General features: G+C 36.6%; 1 protein-coding gene across 4 annotated transcripts; it reads left to right on the top strand.

The window, feature by feature from the left end:
• The first annotated feature begins 414 nt into the window (after window positions 1-414).
• On the top strand, window positions 415-13,492 carry LOC306848878 (single-stranded DNA-binding protein 3-like). Of its 4 annotated transcripts, none has more exons than XM_079383653.1 (17): window positions 415-599; window positions 1,266-1,338; window positions 1,495-1,556; window positions 2,017-2,101; window positions 4,959-5,048; window positions 6,371-6,442; window positions 6,640-6,699; window positions 6,820-6,880; window positions 6,972-7,095; window positions 8,355-8,403; window positions 8,504-8,539; window positions 8,643-8,697; window positions 8,889-8,953; window positions 9,128-9,200; window positions 9,298-9,326; window positions 10,699-10,797; window positions 11,231-12,791. In XM_079383653.1, exons 1-17 carry the CDS (start codon window positions 544-546, stop codon window positions 11,261-11,263), a joined length of 1,122 nt encoding a protein of 373 aa, XP_079239779.1. In that variant the 5' UTR covers window positions 415-543; the 3' UTR covers window positions 11,264-12,791. The 4 variants fall into 4 exon arrangements, with proteins under 4 accessions (XP_079239779.1, XP_079239781.1, XP_079239782.1 ...); XM_079383654.1 differs by having other exon boundaries at window positions 432-599; window positions 11,234-12,783; XM_079383655.1 differs by lacking the exon at window positions 6,371-6,442 and having other exon boundaries at window positions 431-599; window positions 11,231-13,492.
• Window positions 13,493-14,665: the final 1,173 nt, after the last annotated feature.

Here is a 14,665-nt window from a genome sequence, read left to right as displayed (position 1 = left end):
ATATGAACGAAAATAAATAAGAAAACATGTCTAACAGTTGCAGTTATTATTATTGTAATTAATAAGACTATTATTGCAATTATTATTATTGTAATTAATAAGACTTATTTCAATAGGCTAATTTTCAAGCCATAATAATACATATCAGTGAATGATTCAGCTTAATTCCCTTGCGATTTCTCACAGTTTTACTATTATAGTATGCAACCCATTAAGGCAACACAGTAAACAAACACAGGGCTAATTAATGTGGAGCGCTTAATGCAACCCATCTTTAAAGAATCACAGGAAATTGGAGGAAGGAACTATTTGGTCAACGAGCATACGTCACTGCAGGGCAATACGCAAGCGAAATAGCGCTCTGCCATTGGTCACTTGCCCTTGTCAATCAAACAACTCCATTCTCCCCGCCCCAGTGGTCAAGGTTGGTTGAGAAGGCGTCAGTGTGTTTAGTTTGTGCAGTCGAACCTGGAGCAGTGACAGATGAATTGTCGAAAATAGAGGAAAAGGGAACGCGGGCGACTCTCCCGTGCACAAGAAAACATGTTTCCTAAAGGCAAAAGCTCCGTCGTGCCATCAGATGGTCAAGCTCGGGAAAAGTAAGGTCTTTTGAACATCGGCCGTCGTGCGTGTGTTATTGTGTTGGATGTAGCCTATTGTTAGAGCAGTATAGGCACGGCTGCATATGGAGCGTATGCTGCTGCTATAGGCTTGTCGCGAGAGCGTTGAATCGAAAGTGCCCAGCCGTGCGCCATTCTGGGGTCCCCCTATGGCACAGAGCTTTCGACTCTGGTTATTGTGATGTGATCCAGAATAAAAACCGTGCCTTTTTAAATCACCTACATTTTAATGCGGCCATTTGAAATAGTTTCTGCATGCGGGACGGGCGCTTCTGTGTTCCTTGTTTCATTTTGCCTCAGACGCCAGTCTTGGAGGGGAGTGGGTCCCGTCTTTTGTTTAGTTTTTATGCATTTAGCATGTTTTTGAGATGCATTCTTGCTCAATGGGGGGGTTATGAATAATAAAAAAGTATAAATAAATTAAATATTTAAATTATGGAAATGTAAATTATTTTTTGGTCAATATAATGAGCATTTTCTTTGGATAATACACTCATTTTTACCATAGACACTGTTTAAGTATAAACCAGAGAGGAGTGTGACACAATACTGATTTTTTGAATTTGTCCTCACAACCATATTATGCCTTTTTTATTAATTGTTGCTTTATTAACTTAATATTGTATTCTCTCTGTTTTATTGCAGGTTAGCTTTGTATGTTTATGAGTATTTGTTACACATTGGTGCTCAGAAGTCAGCGCAGACTTTCCTGTCAGAAGTAAGGACCCCAATCTCAGGACCATACTTTTTTTTTTTTTTTTTTTTTTTTTACTGACACACACTTGAAAACATTAAAATTGAAAATGTATTTCAGGCCTATGCACACACAGACTGCATTTTATAAAAGATTTGATCGTTTTCTGATCCATTTTAGATCCGATGGGAAAAGAACATCACGCTGGGAGATCCTCCTGGGTTCCTGCATTCCTGGTGGTGGTGAGTATTTTGAATGTATTTTGTCTTTTTATAATATTAAAAGAAATGGTTGACCCATAAATGAAAATTAAGTCCGTATTTACTCCCCTTCGTGTCACAAACTTTTTTTTTTCTACTGAACACAAAAGGAGAAATTCTGAAGATTGTACTGGTCATTCTTTTACATGCAGTTACAATAATGGAGACTGAAGCTTTCATGCTTCAAAAAACATGCAAAAGTATCATAAAAATGGTCCATGCAATGATGATTTTTTTAAACCATATGATTATGTAAGAAACAGACTGAAATTTGTGTTGAAATTTGTGAAAACTTGCCAACAAAAATGTTTTTTTGTTTATTCCATTGAAGCAAAACTCGTAGAGGTTTGAAATGACACTAAAATGAGTAAATGATGCTATAATTTTTGCACAAACCATGGGCATTTGCAGGCATATTTGACCACTTTTTTCTTTACCCCAGTGTCTTTTGGGACCTCTACTGTGCAGCTCCTGAGAGGAGAGACACATGCGAACATTCAAGCGAGGCCAAGGCTTTCCATGACTATGTGAGTACAGAAAAGCACAGACTGTTTCCATAATATATGCATATTAGAGGACAAAATTGGATTTCATGTGCCTGTGAATCTTGCAGACTCTGGAAGAGTCTGTTTTATAAAAAGGAAGTGTGTACAGTGTCGTGTGTGAAGGATGTAGTAATCACCCCTACAATAGCAATGATGTCAGCAGGGTTTTCCATGGAATCATCACTGTTTCTAGACAAAGATGCTACGTTTCTTGGATGATCAGCTTTGTAATGTACATGATGTTCGGCTAATTGGAAATCAAGTCCTGCGTGAACAAAAATTTAAACCAGTAGAGCTCTTATTATTGATAGATATTTCAAAATTGTGTTACGTGGTACTTTTGAAAATGTGACCCTGGACCACAAAACTAGTCATAAGGGTCAATTGAGAGTACAAATTGAGATTTATACATAATCCGAAAGCTGAATAAATAAGCTTTCCATTGATGTATGGTTTGTTAGGATAGGCTGAGATACAACTATTTGAAAATCTGGAATCTGAGGGTGCAAAAAAATCAAAATATTGAGGAAAATCGCCTTTAAAGTTGTCCAAATGAAGTTCTTAGCAAATGCATAAATTAAGTTTTGATAAATTTAAGGTTGGTAATTTACAAAATATCTTCATGGAACATGATCTTTACTTAATATCCTAATGATTTTTGGCATAAAAGAAAAATCGATCATTTTGACCCATACAATGTATTTTTGGCTATTGCTACAAATATACCCGCTTGACTTAAGACTGGTTTTGTGGTCCAGGGTCACAAATGGATTTTCAGGCAGAAGCCCTTTACAGTGGCATGAAGTTAATAACAAATCAAATAATATAATTTTTAGGCAAGCTAAGTCCTAGTTTTCCATGAAATGCAAATTGTAGCATCTCTAAATCTCATTTCTATGCATTTTCCCAACATCTTATATAGGAATGATGCGACTCTTAGGCCAAAATCTCCAGCTTTAGCTTCCTACCAATAATATATGGCCGCTGTTGTTTAGCCGCAAGCGTTAGTGAGGGGTCAGAGGTCATATGCAGCGAGTCTAAAAATCAAACTCTAGCTGCTCTGTCTAGACATCCTAATCTGAAAGGATGCTGCCATACAGGGATACATGAAACATTATCCGCCAATGCGAAAATTAGCTGCATGTTCAGCGTAGCTGGATCTTCAGGAGTGTTATAGGGCATTCTGTTTTGAAGTCCTCGTGTGATCGCCGCAGTCTCCTGCCTTTTGTGCCCAGCTGTGGTCGGGACCGTGGCGTCAGGTCTGTGCTCTCTTATTCTCCAGAGGGTGGGGGAGGAGGCTGCGCCCTCTTTAAACAGTGGCCATGTTGTCTTCATGCTGTGTCAGGGGAAACACTCCCCCTCGGGCTGCGGTGGGGATGCAGAGTGATTGATGGCTGTCATGGAGCCTGTCGGTAGGCAGATTGAAAGGGAGGGAAGAGACAGATGGAACGAGGAGCATGGAAGCGAACTTGGGGGGTGAGGGAAGGAAGAGCTGTGTGGAGCAGGACTGTGTTGGATTTGTTTTGTTATTTCGGGGCATTTTGGTGATTTAATGATGTTAGATTACCGATGGAGGGCTGTCATGAGGGTAGGACAACCAGGAACATTTCCCTGGCTTAACTTGAAGGATTTTCCTTGGTTATGAGAAATTTTAGCTAATCCTAAGGTGACATAAAATTACATTCCCACCCATTTCACTTAAGTAATATAATTTTCAGAGCGAAACAAGACACTCAGCAAGAGGAGGAAGGGTGAAAATTGATTTTATCCATTGAGAATTGATTGGATCATGAAAAGTAGGCGTTCTTTTCCAGAGTTTCCTTTCATTTTGTTGGATTGCTCACCTTTCGAAACAGGAAATGGCAGCCTTGGTGACGTCAGCCAAAATAGAAAAAAGACATTTGGAAGTGGATCAAGTCATTGAATTTTACTACAGACTTTAGTTTTCTTTGGAATAACATGCACTGCAGTGCTATTTATTTATGAATATTTTGAATAGTTTTTTTATTTTAAAATAAGTTTTAGTATTTCTGTTATGTGCGTTTGACTTCTTTATTAGTTTTTTTACTATTCCTCTTTAGAAATGTTTACATATTGAACTTATTTACAATTTAATTTCATGTAATATTTATATTTTCATCTTTATTTCAATTGGCAAAGACCATTTATTTGTTTGTTTTAGTTAACCATAACACTGATGAAGTTTGAATGATATGTTCAGAAAATATTTGTTGTGTCTATTAAGAATGTGATTAGGGTTGATCTTTATATTGATTTAAAAAATAAAATGTCCTCTTGGCGCTTGAACTGTGAACTTGAATAGTCTGAATGAAAAGTGTAGCTGCTCTATTGTTGTGGATCAGTCTCGGTCTGACTCTTCACATTGGCCGGTTCTGATCTGTGTTGTTCCATCAGGGTCAGCTGCTCTTCTTTCTTTCTACCTCCTTCCTGTGGTATTTCACAGTGCTCTCTGAAAAGCCTTGCTCGGTTAACTCAGGCTGAAGTGTGACAGGCAGCAGACCACACTGTGCGTTTTCCACTGCCATTATATGCATGATCAAATCCCTGTTGTGCTCTGAATCCTAGTTCTTTCCTCTTGGTTTTGTAGACCTTCAAATTGGATTTTACACCAGTCAGTTGTGGCTATGCCGTTGGCTTTATTGCTTGCTGTTAGAGCACAGATTTATGAGTGCTAGAATGCATTAAGCTGCATTTTCTACTTTAGGAAAACAAATTTATTCCACGAGGAAAAAAAATCAGTGTTTAAGATGTATAGGTGTTTTTCCCCCATCTAATGTGTCCTGGTCTTTTTTTTTTTCTTAATGATTTGTGCCCACAGAGTGCCGCAGCAGCCCCCAGTCCTGTTCTTGGGAACATGCCACCAGGAGATGGCATGCCAGGTGGACCCATGCCCCCTGGATTCTTCCAGGTTAGATCATCACCCTCTTTCTAAACCTTTTCATGTCTTGTGAGATATTTTTAAGATGTCACTGATCCAAACCCTGCATAGACTATCAGTCAAACCTTTGGTTACAGTGAATTAATGTTTCTCATGATTTTAAAAAGCTTTCTATCTTTTTATAGTAAGTGTTATACAAATGTATTATTATTATTATTATTATTAATACATGTATGTGTATATATAGCTTTTAAATGTTTTTTTAAATATTTTTGTCTTTGCTTTTTAATTCATATGCAAGTTAAGTTTATGCATGCACTCTTTCTATACAAAATAAATATAAAAAAATATATTTTGCATCTCTGTTTAGGTATAATTACATATATATATATATATATATATATTTATTTATTTATTTATTTGTAGATTTTCTTTTATTTACATCTATTTCAATTTATTGAAATAAATGTATTATACTTGGAATATTTATATTTTAATAATAATAGCTTGATATTATAAAATTATATATTTCCATTTCAGTTATATCTTTGAAAGTATTAAATATTAAAAATTATTATTATTATTACTATTATTATTAACTGTATGCATATAGTTTTTAAAAAGTTTAATATGTATATATAGTTTAGATTTGAATATGTGTATATATAAAGTATAGAAATAACTATATATTTAATTTATTTTCAGATTTATGAAACATATAATTTAAAAATAATCACAATTAATGATTTTATAGGATACAACATGAATATATATGGAAAAGATACTTTATACTTTTTCCTATATAATCTTGTTGTATTCTATATAATAATTAATTAGTATTAGTAGTATTATTTTGAAATTATATATTTCCTAAATTTTAAAATTTACCAGTATTTATGGGAACTCATGCAGAGGTTCGTATGACTAAAAGTGAAAATGATTTTGTTTTTCAATTATGTAACCTTAAGTAAAAACAGGGAATGATGGGACAGCTCTGACTACTCGGTGTTGGGTCCAGTATTGGCTTTCTCTATTAAAATTCTGTTGCTCCTGTTGAATTCTTCATAAATGTTAAATTGTGCTCTTGCTGATCCTTTTTGTTCACCCATTGATTCATTTAATTTGTCCAAGTGCTTTGCTCTGTCACTGTGAGTTTATCTGTTCAGCCACCAGTCACTTATGATTCTCAGTGCGTTCTGTGGTGTTGTTCTCTTTCCAGCTCTTTAAATAGCCTAATGACTCTCTCTTTTTTCTTTCTTGTCTCTTCATTGCCCTTTTTATCACTTGCTGCCTTTCCCTTGCTCGATCTCTCGCTCCTGCTCTCCTCTCGTGTGGTCTCTTCACTTTCTTAGGGCCCTCCCGGCTCCCAGGCCTCCCCTCACGCTCCTCCTCCCCCTAACAGCATGATGGGACCCCACGGCCAGGTAGCGGCTCCTGTCTATTCACGGACTATTTCATTTGACTGATTCTGCCCTCTGAATTGTTTCTCTCTCGCCGTCTTCCTGTTAGCCTGCTCTGCCGAGCTGTGGTTCCCCCGTGTTCGCAGGCATCTTTGCAACTTCATTAGATTCAGACAAAATGTCTTTGTTATAGTTTTATGACAAGTTGATTTGTGTTGCAGCCTTTCATGTCTCCTCGCTTTGGTGGGGGACCACGACCCCCCATCAGAATGGGCAACCAGGTGAGTTCATCATTGTGGTCTTGATGTCAGCTTTTGTAGCTTTAATTAAAATGTCCAATTAAAAATATATTAATTAGAAAAACGGATGTTAAAATTAAATGTGTACTGACACTTTTCCAGCCCCCTGGTGGAGTTCCAGCTGCCCAGCCAATGCTCCCAAACATGGATCCCAGACTGCAGGGTGAGCATGAGTTATGAGTATATCCGAGTTAACATATTTTAAAGCTGCAGATGACCTAAACTGATTTGACATCTCCTTTCCCCATCTCAAGGGCCAATGCAGAGGATGAATGTTCCTAGAGGAATGGGTCCCATGGGCCCTGGCCCCCAGAGTTTTGGAGGAGGGATGAGACCACCACACAACTCAATGGGCCCTGGCATGCCAGGAGTGAACATGTAAGAAAGACCTTTTGCGACAACATTAATATTTCAATAAAAGTAATATTTTATTCAACAAGGACACATTAAATTGATCAGAAGTGTGAGTAAAAACATTTATAATATTACAGAAGTTTTTTTTCCAATTAAGGGCCAGTTTTACTAAACGGCAAATTCCAAAAGAGCGCCAATGGGCGTGGAAATTTCTTTGGGTGATTTACTAACAACGTGCATATTAAAGAACACAGACGCAACATCTAATTTACATATCGACCAAATAAAGAAGCCATGGTATGTTGAAAAGAACTACTTTTAGAGGCCAAAAATGCTAGAAGTTGCAAGAAGTTTTGATAGACCTGGTATTGCGTGACTCCTAGTTGAGGATTCCAAGTCGTCTTTTATTTCCTGAAGCAAATTAAAAATAACATGGCTTGGCAAATGATATTTCCGTGTTCTTCTTGCATTCCCAATAAATTACGTGTGGAAAAAAATCCTCTCCCTTCTACCACGCGCTCTCTGTTCTCTGCGGTGCCTCCTACTAGCAATAATAATTGCAGCCATTTCAAGTGCAAAATAGTTTAAGACATGCTTTTTTGGGGCGTTAAATAATTGCACAAATACCAGTATTTTTACAAGCACAAACGTTAGTGAAACGCGTTGCGTGATTCATTTGAATACTCTCCTCCCATAAATTTTGCATCTGAAAGGGAAACTCATAGGAATACATATTCAATAAGTTCAGGCGCAAAAATAACTGTTTCCACGCCTTCTCGGCGCCAATTCGTCACTGCGCGTCTTTAGTAAAACCTGACAGTACTATTTTAATGCCAAAAGACGGTTTGCGCTGGCACAAGCTGTTAGTAAAACGGCCCCTAAATGCTGTTCTTTTGAACTTTTTATTCATCAAAGAATCCTAAAAAATGTATCAAAATAATAAAAATAAAAAGCACAAAAGTTTTGTTGCATTGATAATTTCTTGAGCACCAAATTTCCATATTAAAATGATTTCTGAAGGATCATGTGACTGAAGACTGAAAATTCAGCTTTGACATCACTGGAGCAAATGACATTTTAAAGTAACTTTTTTTTGTAATATTCTAGGTTGTAATAATATTTCATAATATCACTGTTTTTTTATTTATTTAAAAAAGCAGCCTTGGTGAGCATAAGAGACTTCTTAAAAATCTCACCAACTCCAAATTTTTGAACAGTAGTTAATGATGTAAATGACTAATTAAATGGAACTGAATACTAATCCACATTTTTCTGTTTTGCAGGGGCCCTGGAAATGGCAGACCTCCATGGCCAAATCCAAATGCCAACAATGTAATATAGTCTAATTTTAAGTATTTTATTACAGTCATTACATGTATTTCTATAACAGAATACTACATGCCCAAACATAATTCTGTTTGTTTTGGTTTAGATGCCATATTCATCACCATCTCCTGGTGCTTATGGGGTAAAAAAAAAAAGTTCCTCATCTACTGCACATTTTATTACTATAATAATTCATAAAGACTTTGGAGTATTAATTTAAAGCTGTAATCTATTTGTTTCTCCAGGGTCCACAAGGAGGGGGGCCTCCAGGAACACCTGGAATTGTCCCTAGTCCTGCAGGTCTGTTTGCCACACATTCAGTTAAGAAAGCACACTAAGAGTCTTTCATAACCTTCTTTATTGGATTTAGTTTAACTGTGATTTCAATAGATGCCAGAATTACCCCAGGCTTTGCCTAAAGCAGAATATTGATTGTTTAACTGATCATGCAGAGATTTCCATCCCATTAATGTAACATCTCTCACCCACAGACTCCAACAACTCCAGTGAAAACCTGTACACCATGATAAACTCAGGAGGTGGAGGTCGCAACAGTGTAAGAGACAGACCTGCTGACTCATTTCTCAGAGGCACACCATTCAGAAATTGCTTAGTGTAGTACTTTGCACAGCAGAAGTGCCCTTGGCTGTGTTCATGTTACCCTTTTTCATCATTACTGTCTGATGACAGAACATGTCTGATTTTTTTTATTTTGGCTGGTTTTGTCCAGTTTCCCATAGGCCCAGGCTCTGAGGGCCCCCTAGGGGCCATGGCAGGAATGGACCCGATGCATATGAACGGAGGTAATGCTACTGTAAAAACACATGGTTATATTTCAAATAAAAACTTAAATCTATTTGAAAACATTATTATTATTATTTTTATCCTGTGCCTTTATAGGTTCAGGAGACCTGGATGGACTTCCAAAGGTGATTATAATCATTCTAGTAGTATTTAAAGACCACCAATGTTATGTTTGGTTGGAGTCAGAATTAGATATATTTCAAGAATGTTTAACAGAACGCTGCAGGAGTGGGTCCTAAAACATGGAAATAAGTAAGCATTTTTGCACTTCCGGTTCCATCATCCTGAAGTCTGTGAGGTTTTTTTGTTAAATGCCTGAAATGAGGTCTGTGGTGAACACAAACTCAAGATATTTTCATGTTTGATTCAATAGCTATGTTTCCATCCAAAGATTCAAATTAAACTTATGCACAGAACTGGAATATCGCATAAAACATTTGCGTATAAATGACCGTTTCCATCCAAAGAGAACAAAATCATCACTTCCTGGTAAACTGACACTAAATGTCACTAAGAAAACTAGGAGAAGCCACTGAATATAATAATCTTCAATCATGATAAAATTACTTGCGCCTTAGAGCGAGCAGACGAAACAATAAAATGCAGTCATTGCTTTCGGAGGTGTATTCCAGCTGTTTGGGGATGCAGTCGTGTACGACAATTATACGAAAATTCTTTGACGACAGACTTTGCTCAGGCATTTCAGAATGACCATAACAACATATAGATGCTGTGCAACGAGAAATTTGGAGGAATTTATTTGGTAAATGTTTCCATTGTAGTTTGTGCATTTTTTCTTATCGGATAAAATGTTTGTCCTACTCAAATGTGCGCATAAGTTTATGCACATTTTTAGAATTTATGCGCATCTTGGCGTTTCCATCCAGCATTTTTTTTTTTTTTTATGCAATATTCCAAAATGTGCATAAAAATAGGTGGATGGAAACATAGCTATTGACATAAAACACATCAGAAATATCCCACTCATTTTTTTTTTTTAAAGTGATGTGACGTGACGTGGCCAAGTATGGTTACATCCTAAGTGCACACACACAGCAGTGAGTTTTTAAAGCTGCTTGTGTTTGTATTCGCACTCTCACAAACTATTCTAAATCAAACTTGTAGATTTTAAAATAAGATCGAAAGAGTTTTCAAAAACCTAGGGGTATTGATGTTGAAGTCACGCTGTGATGTAGTTCGTTTACAGCCTAACTTTAGCTTTTTACTATTGACAGTTGTATTTAGGCTTCAAACTTCATACGTTGTGGTCATATGTGAAGATTATCATGAAAAAAGAAACAGAGAAAAATCATAAATATAGACAGAATATTTTCTGCAGTAATCCAAAAGCTTTCTATTGGAACTAGGGTGATGCTAATTTCCAGGTTGGCCAGAAAGAAATAAATAAATATACGTCATCTCTGCAGCACTCTTATCCACTACTTATTCACATCCTATATGAGAACTTTCCAACTAAGTTTCACATCTTATCATCAGAATTCTCCTAACAACATGAGTGGCATGAGCAATCCACCCGGGACCCCTAGAGATGAAGATGTAGGAGGCAGCTACCTTCACTCCTTCCAGAATGAGAATGTAAGATTCATCAACTCTTACATCCCTTTATGTTATATATTACAACAGGGGTTTGTAAAGCTGGAAAGCTAATAATTCTTGAAAATGCTTTTTATTTAAAAACATTTTATTTGATCAAAATAATAAAACGCCAACTAAAGTGTATCAACCTAATAAAATATAAACTTAAAATCTCCGTCTCAATTCTGTACCTCAAGCAAATATTTTTTTTCAAAGAGGTCTGGCTGACAAAACAAGTTTGGGGATCCCTGTATTATAGCTGTTTTGAAAATGTTAGCTAGCTATGTAGCTTAACAATGTGCCATTACCAGGCACAGCTCTAAAAAAATAAATTGGTATGCTAGCACAACGCAACACAACCATCAAATTGGTGTAAAATGCATCTGTACTTTTTCTGTAGAGTGTATTAACTTGTTTCTTTCTGTCTTTACAGCAGTACTCTCCTTCCATGACCATGAGCGTCTGATGCCAGTCTGTTTGCTCCGTTCTGGAAACTCACAGTTGGCCATCGATGACATAGACAGAGTACATGTACAGGAAATGGAATTGGGTGGGACTGCCCTGCATCCTCACAAGTGGTCTCATGCAATATCAAAATGATTTTTTTTTTTTTTAATGGCTAGCAAACCTTTTTTCCTCTCTAAGATCGGAAGATCTAAATGTGACTCAGTGCTCCTGGATTTTTAGTTTTCTTGTTCCCCTCAGAGGCCATCTCTCATTAAGAAGAAAAGTATGGTTACTGCTGACATAATCGCTGGATGTGTGTACATTTTGTGCCGAAGAGGAATAATCGCAGTTCGCTCCGACATCCACGTCCAACTTCAGCATGATTTACATGTACGAAACTTCCTCCGACTTTGACACTGAACTCTCATACGTGGCCTTGAATTCTGTGAATATTTTATTGCCTTTCGATGGCCTGTTTTTATTTTTATTGGTTTATTTGAAATGCATCCAGTGGTGAGAGAATTTGGTCTTTTCTGAGCGGGGAAAGACTCGCAGTTGTATTTTACTTGTACACTGTCATTTTTGTCTTCAAGCATTATAAGCAGCTGCTTTTAAGGAATAACTGCATTGACGGGTCCCGTCATGAAGATGACTTTTTTTTTTTTTATGCACTGATTTCATGTTCTCTTATTTTTCTGAAATTTAACTGCTGTCTCAATCTTTGATCGAAGACTGAATGATACGCTGATCCTCTCAGATGCTGACCCTGACCAAAATACTACCTATGAGACCTTCTCAGAGCTCCTCAGGCGGGTGACTGGATTACGCGTCTGGATGGGTCTCCCTGCAAAATGTTCGGCCGTTGTTGGGTTTGATTATATCATGATGAATTTGTGATGGTTAAAGATACCCATATCATGTTTTCTTTTTTTATATATATGTAATTCCCTCCCATGTGCCTCTTGTTTTAGCTCTGAAATGGTTTGATGTTGGTTCAAAAGCATCATCCCATAAGGATGTTGCTTTTGTAAGCCAGACTCTAGTGTGTTTGGATTTGTTTTGTGTTAGGTTTCATTTGAGCGACATCAGACAAAGTCATACTACAGTTAGAATGGTAACTTATTCTATTTATACAGACACTTGGACATTGTTTTACATTTTAGTAGTTGTTTTGCACTGCTTTTGTTAGCTTGTGCATCGTACTTTTAACTGTGGGCTGAATAGTCTTGTTTATATATTGACTACTAAATTATTTGGCTCCTTTGAGGATTTTTGTCTTTGTTTTTCAGTCATTTATACTAATTCAAGCAGGAAAGCAGCGTTTCAGCCTACCTTCAGTTTCCAGCAAATCGCTTTTTAAGGGAAAGCTCAATGTGAAATGATTTTAACTTTGGAAAATGATGTAAAGCTGTTGATGTTCCCCGACTTCTTTAGGGTAACATCTCTCCAGAGGGCCAAGATCCAGCCATTTGATTTCCATGTAAATCATTCTCTTTGAATCAGTGAACCAGTTTCGATGTAAGATAAAGTTGTTCCCAAATTGTCTCAAGCCTCTGTCTGTTTTCACTCATGGTACAACGCATGTAATGTTTTTAGTATGCAGAGCATGTCGTAAGAACCCATTGACAGCTCTTCGCTCTCCTCTTCTGCGAAAACATCCAGCAGGATCATAGTGGACACTGCTCAAATGGGCTGCAAGGGTGTCATGCACAACCTTTGAGGCAGAAGTGATTCATAAGAGCTCTTTTTGCCCAACCAACTGGCACTTAAACTCTATAAACCAATGATCGTCCTTAAGAGTCTTTTTCTTTCTCAGGAATTCTCAAAAGGTATTTGTGACTGCTCCCACAGAGGATATTTTCAATTGTTTTTCAAAGTAAACACGCACTAGCCCAGTGGTTTGCAACCTTTTTGATTCCAAGGCCCCATAATGACCCCAAAAATATTTGAAGCCCCCACCCCATCTAGGCTAATGGGTTTCCTCTGGTAAGTCTTCTGATGACTTTTGTATTCAAGCTATTTTTAATTTACAGAAACTAAGAGTGTTCAAGAATTAACTAATCTTTTCCAGGCATTATTTATTGTAAAAATATTTTTACTTCCAATTTATACTCGATACAAATATTTTAGAGCTTGGCATACCCAGACAAATTACAACATATGTTCTTTATAAAATACCCATAGTGTTTTAAGATTTTAAAACTATGAGAAGTCTTGTTCTTGAAAGGGTGAATAAAAAAAAATTATTATTTTAATGCTTGTTTTGTCTTTAATTTTATGTCATTTTGAGGCCCACTTTGAAATTTACTAAGGCTTTCTATTGGGCCTCATCCCTCCTGGTTGAGAACCACTGCAGTAGACAGACATCTTAGACTTTAGACTTAGACTGATTACTTGCATCTTTTGCAGTGCCTTGCAACTTTCTGCGTGAATGGCCCCTTTTGAGAATTTGAAAGTCGCTTGGTAATTTTCAACAGATTGATTACATTCTGTGACTTGGCTGCCTGATCTTGTGGCAAACAGTGAACGATAAAGGTCACGATAAAAAAAAATGTAAATCAATCAATTACTGTGTAAAACTGACATTAAGACTTTTTAAAGCCTGTGGTGAATATAAAAAGCTTTGCACATCAATGCTGTTTTAATAAACCAGTTGTACACTTAGTAAATGTTTAAGAGCTAGTAGCCTTTTTAAATGAATGAAAGTAGAGTCTGGAGTCAAACTTTGTTTTTGGATCAGTCTGTAGAGTCTGCAGCTCTGTGAGGAACCCAAAACAGGATCCTGACTGCCAAATACACCATGTGATATGAGTCCAAAGTAAAAAATGCAGTCATAAGGTTAAGGTTCTTGAAACTAAAAACAGGAACTGGTCATTGTTTGTCATTCATGATTATCTCAGAATTGAATTGCTTAAGTCTAAATTAAATTAAAGGTAAAACAGGTAAAAGTCCAAAATCGTCTTTGTTTTACATTTAATAATTTGAAATAATCTTAAATCATTTCACCTCTCCATCTTTTACAGGTTAACAAATTCTTTTTTAAATATTGTGCAAGGGTTATGAAAAAAAAACATCCATTTGCAATGTATTATGTTATAATACATATTTGAATAGCAGGTCAATAATGAATTTAGCTGTAATAGGTTTGATGACGTACTGCATGAAAGGTTAATAAAGATACACTCAAAATAAATTATTTCGTGAAGCTATTCATTTTTTTAATAGATTCATTGACTGCAATGTGCAACATGTTCATAACTGCCTTACAATGCGATCTGTCCTTTTTTGTTGAAAATGGCATTGTTATTATTTCTGTTGTTCGAACTGTGCAGCTTAAAAGTTGAAAGTTATTTGAAATATTTGTCAGGTCAAGCATGGATAAAAGTGCAATTCAAATGTGCTTTTCACTGAAGGACAAGCA

This window comes from Barbus barbus (assembly GCF_936440315.1).
Source record: "Barbus barbus genome assembly, chromosome: 29".
In the NCBI taxonomy this organism is placed as follows: Eukaryota; Metazoa; Chordata; class Actinopteri; order Cypriniformes; family Cyprinidae; genus Barbus; species Barbus barbus.
The sequence above is the reverse complement of the archived record's forward strand: the minus strand, read 5'-3'. Positions and strand labels throughout refer to the sequence as shown.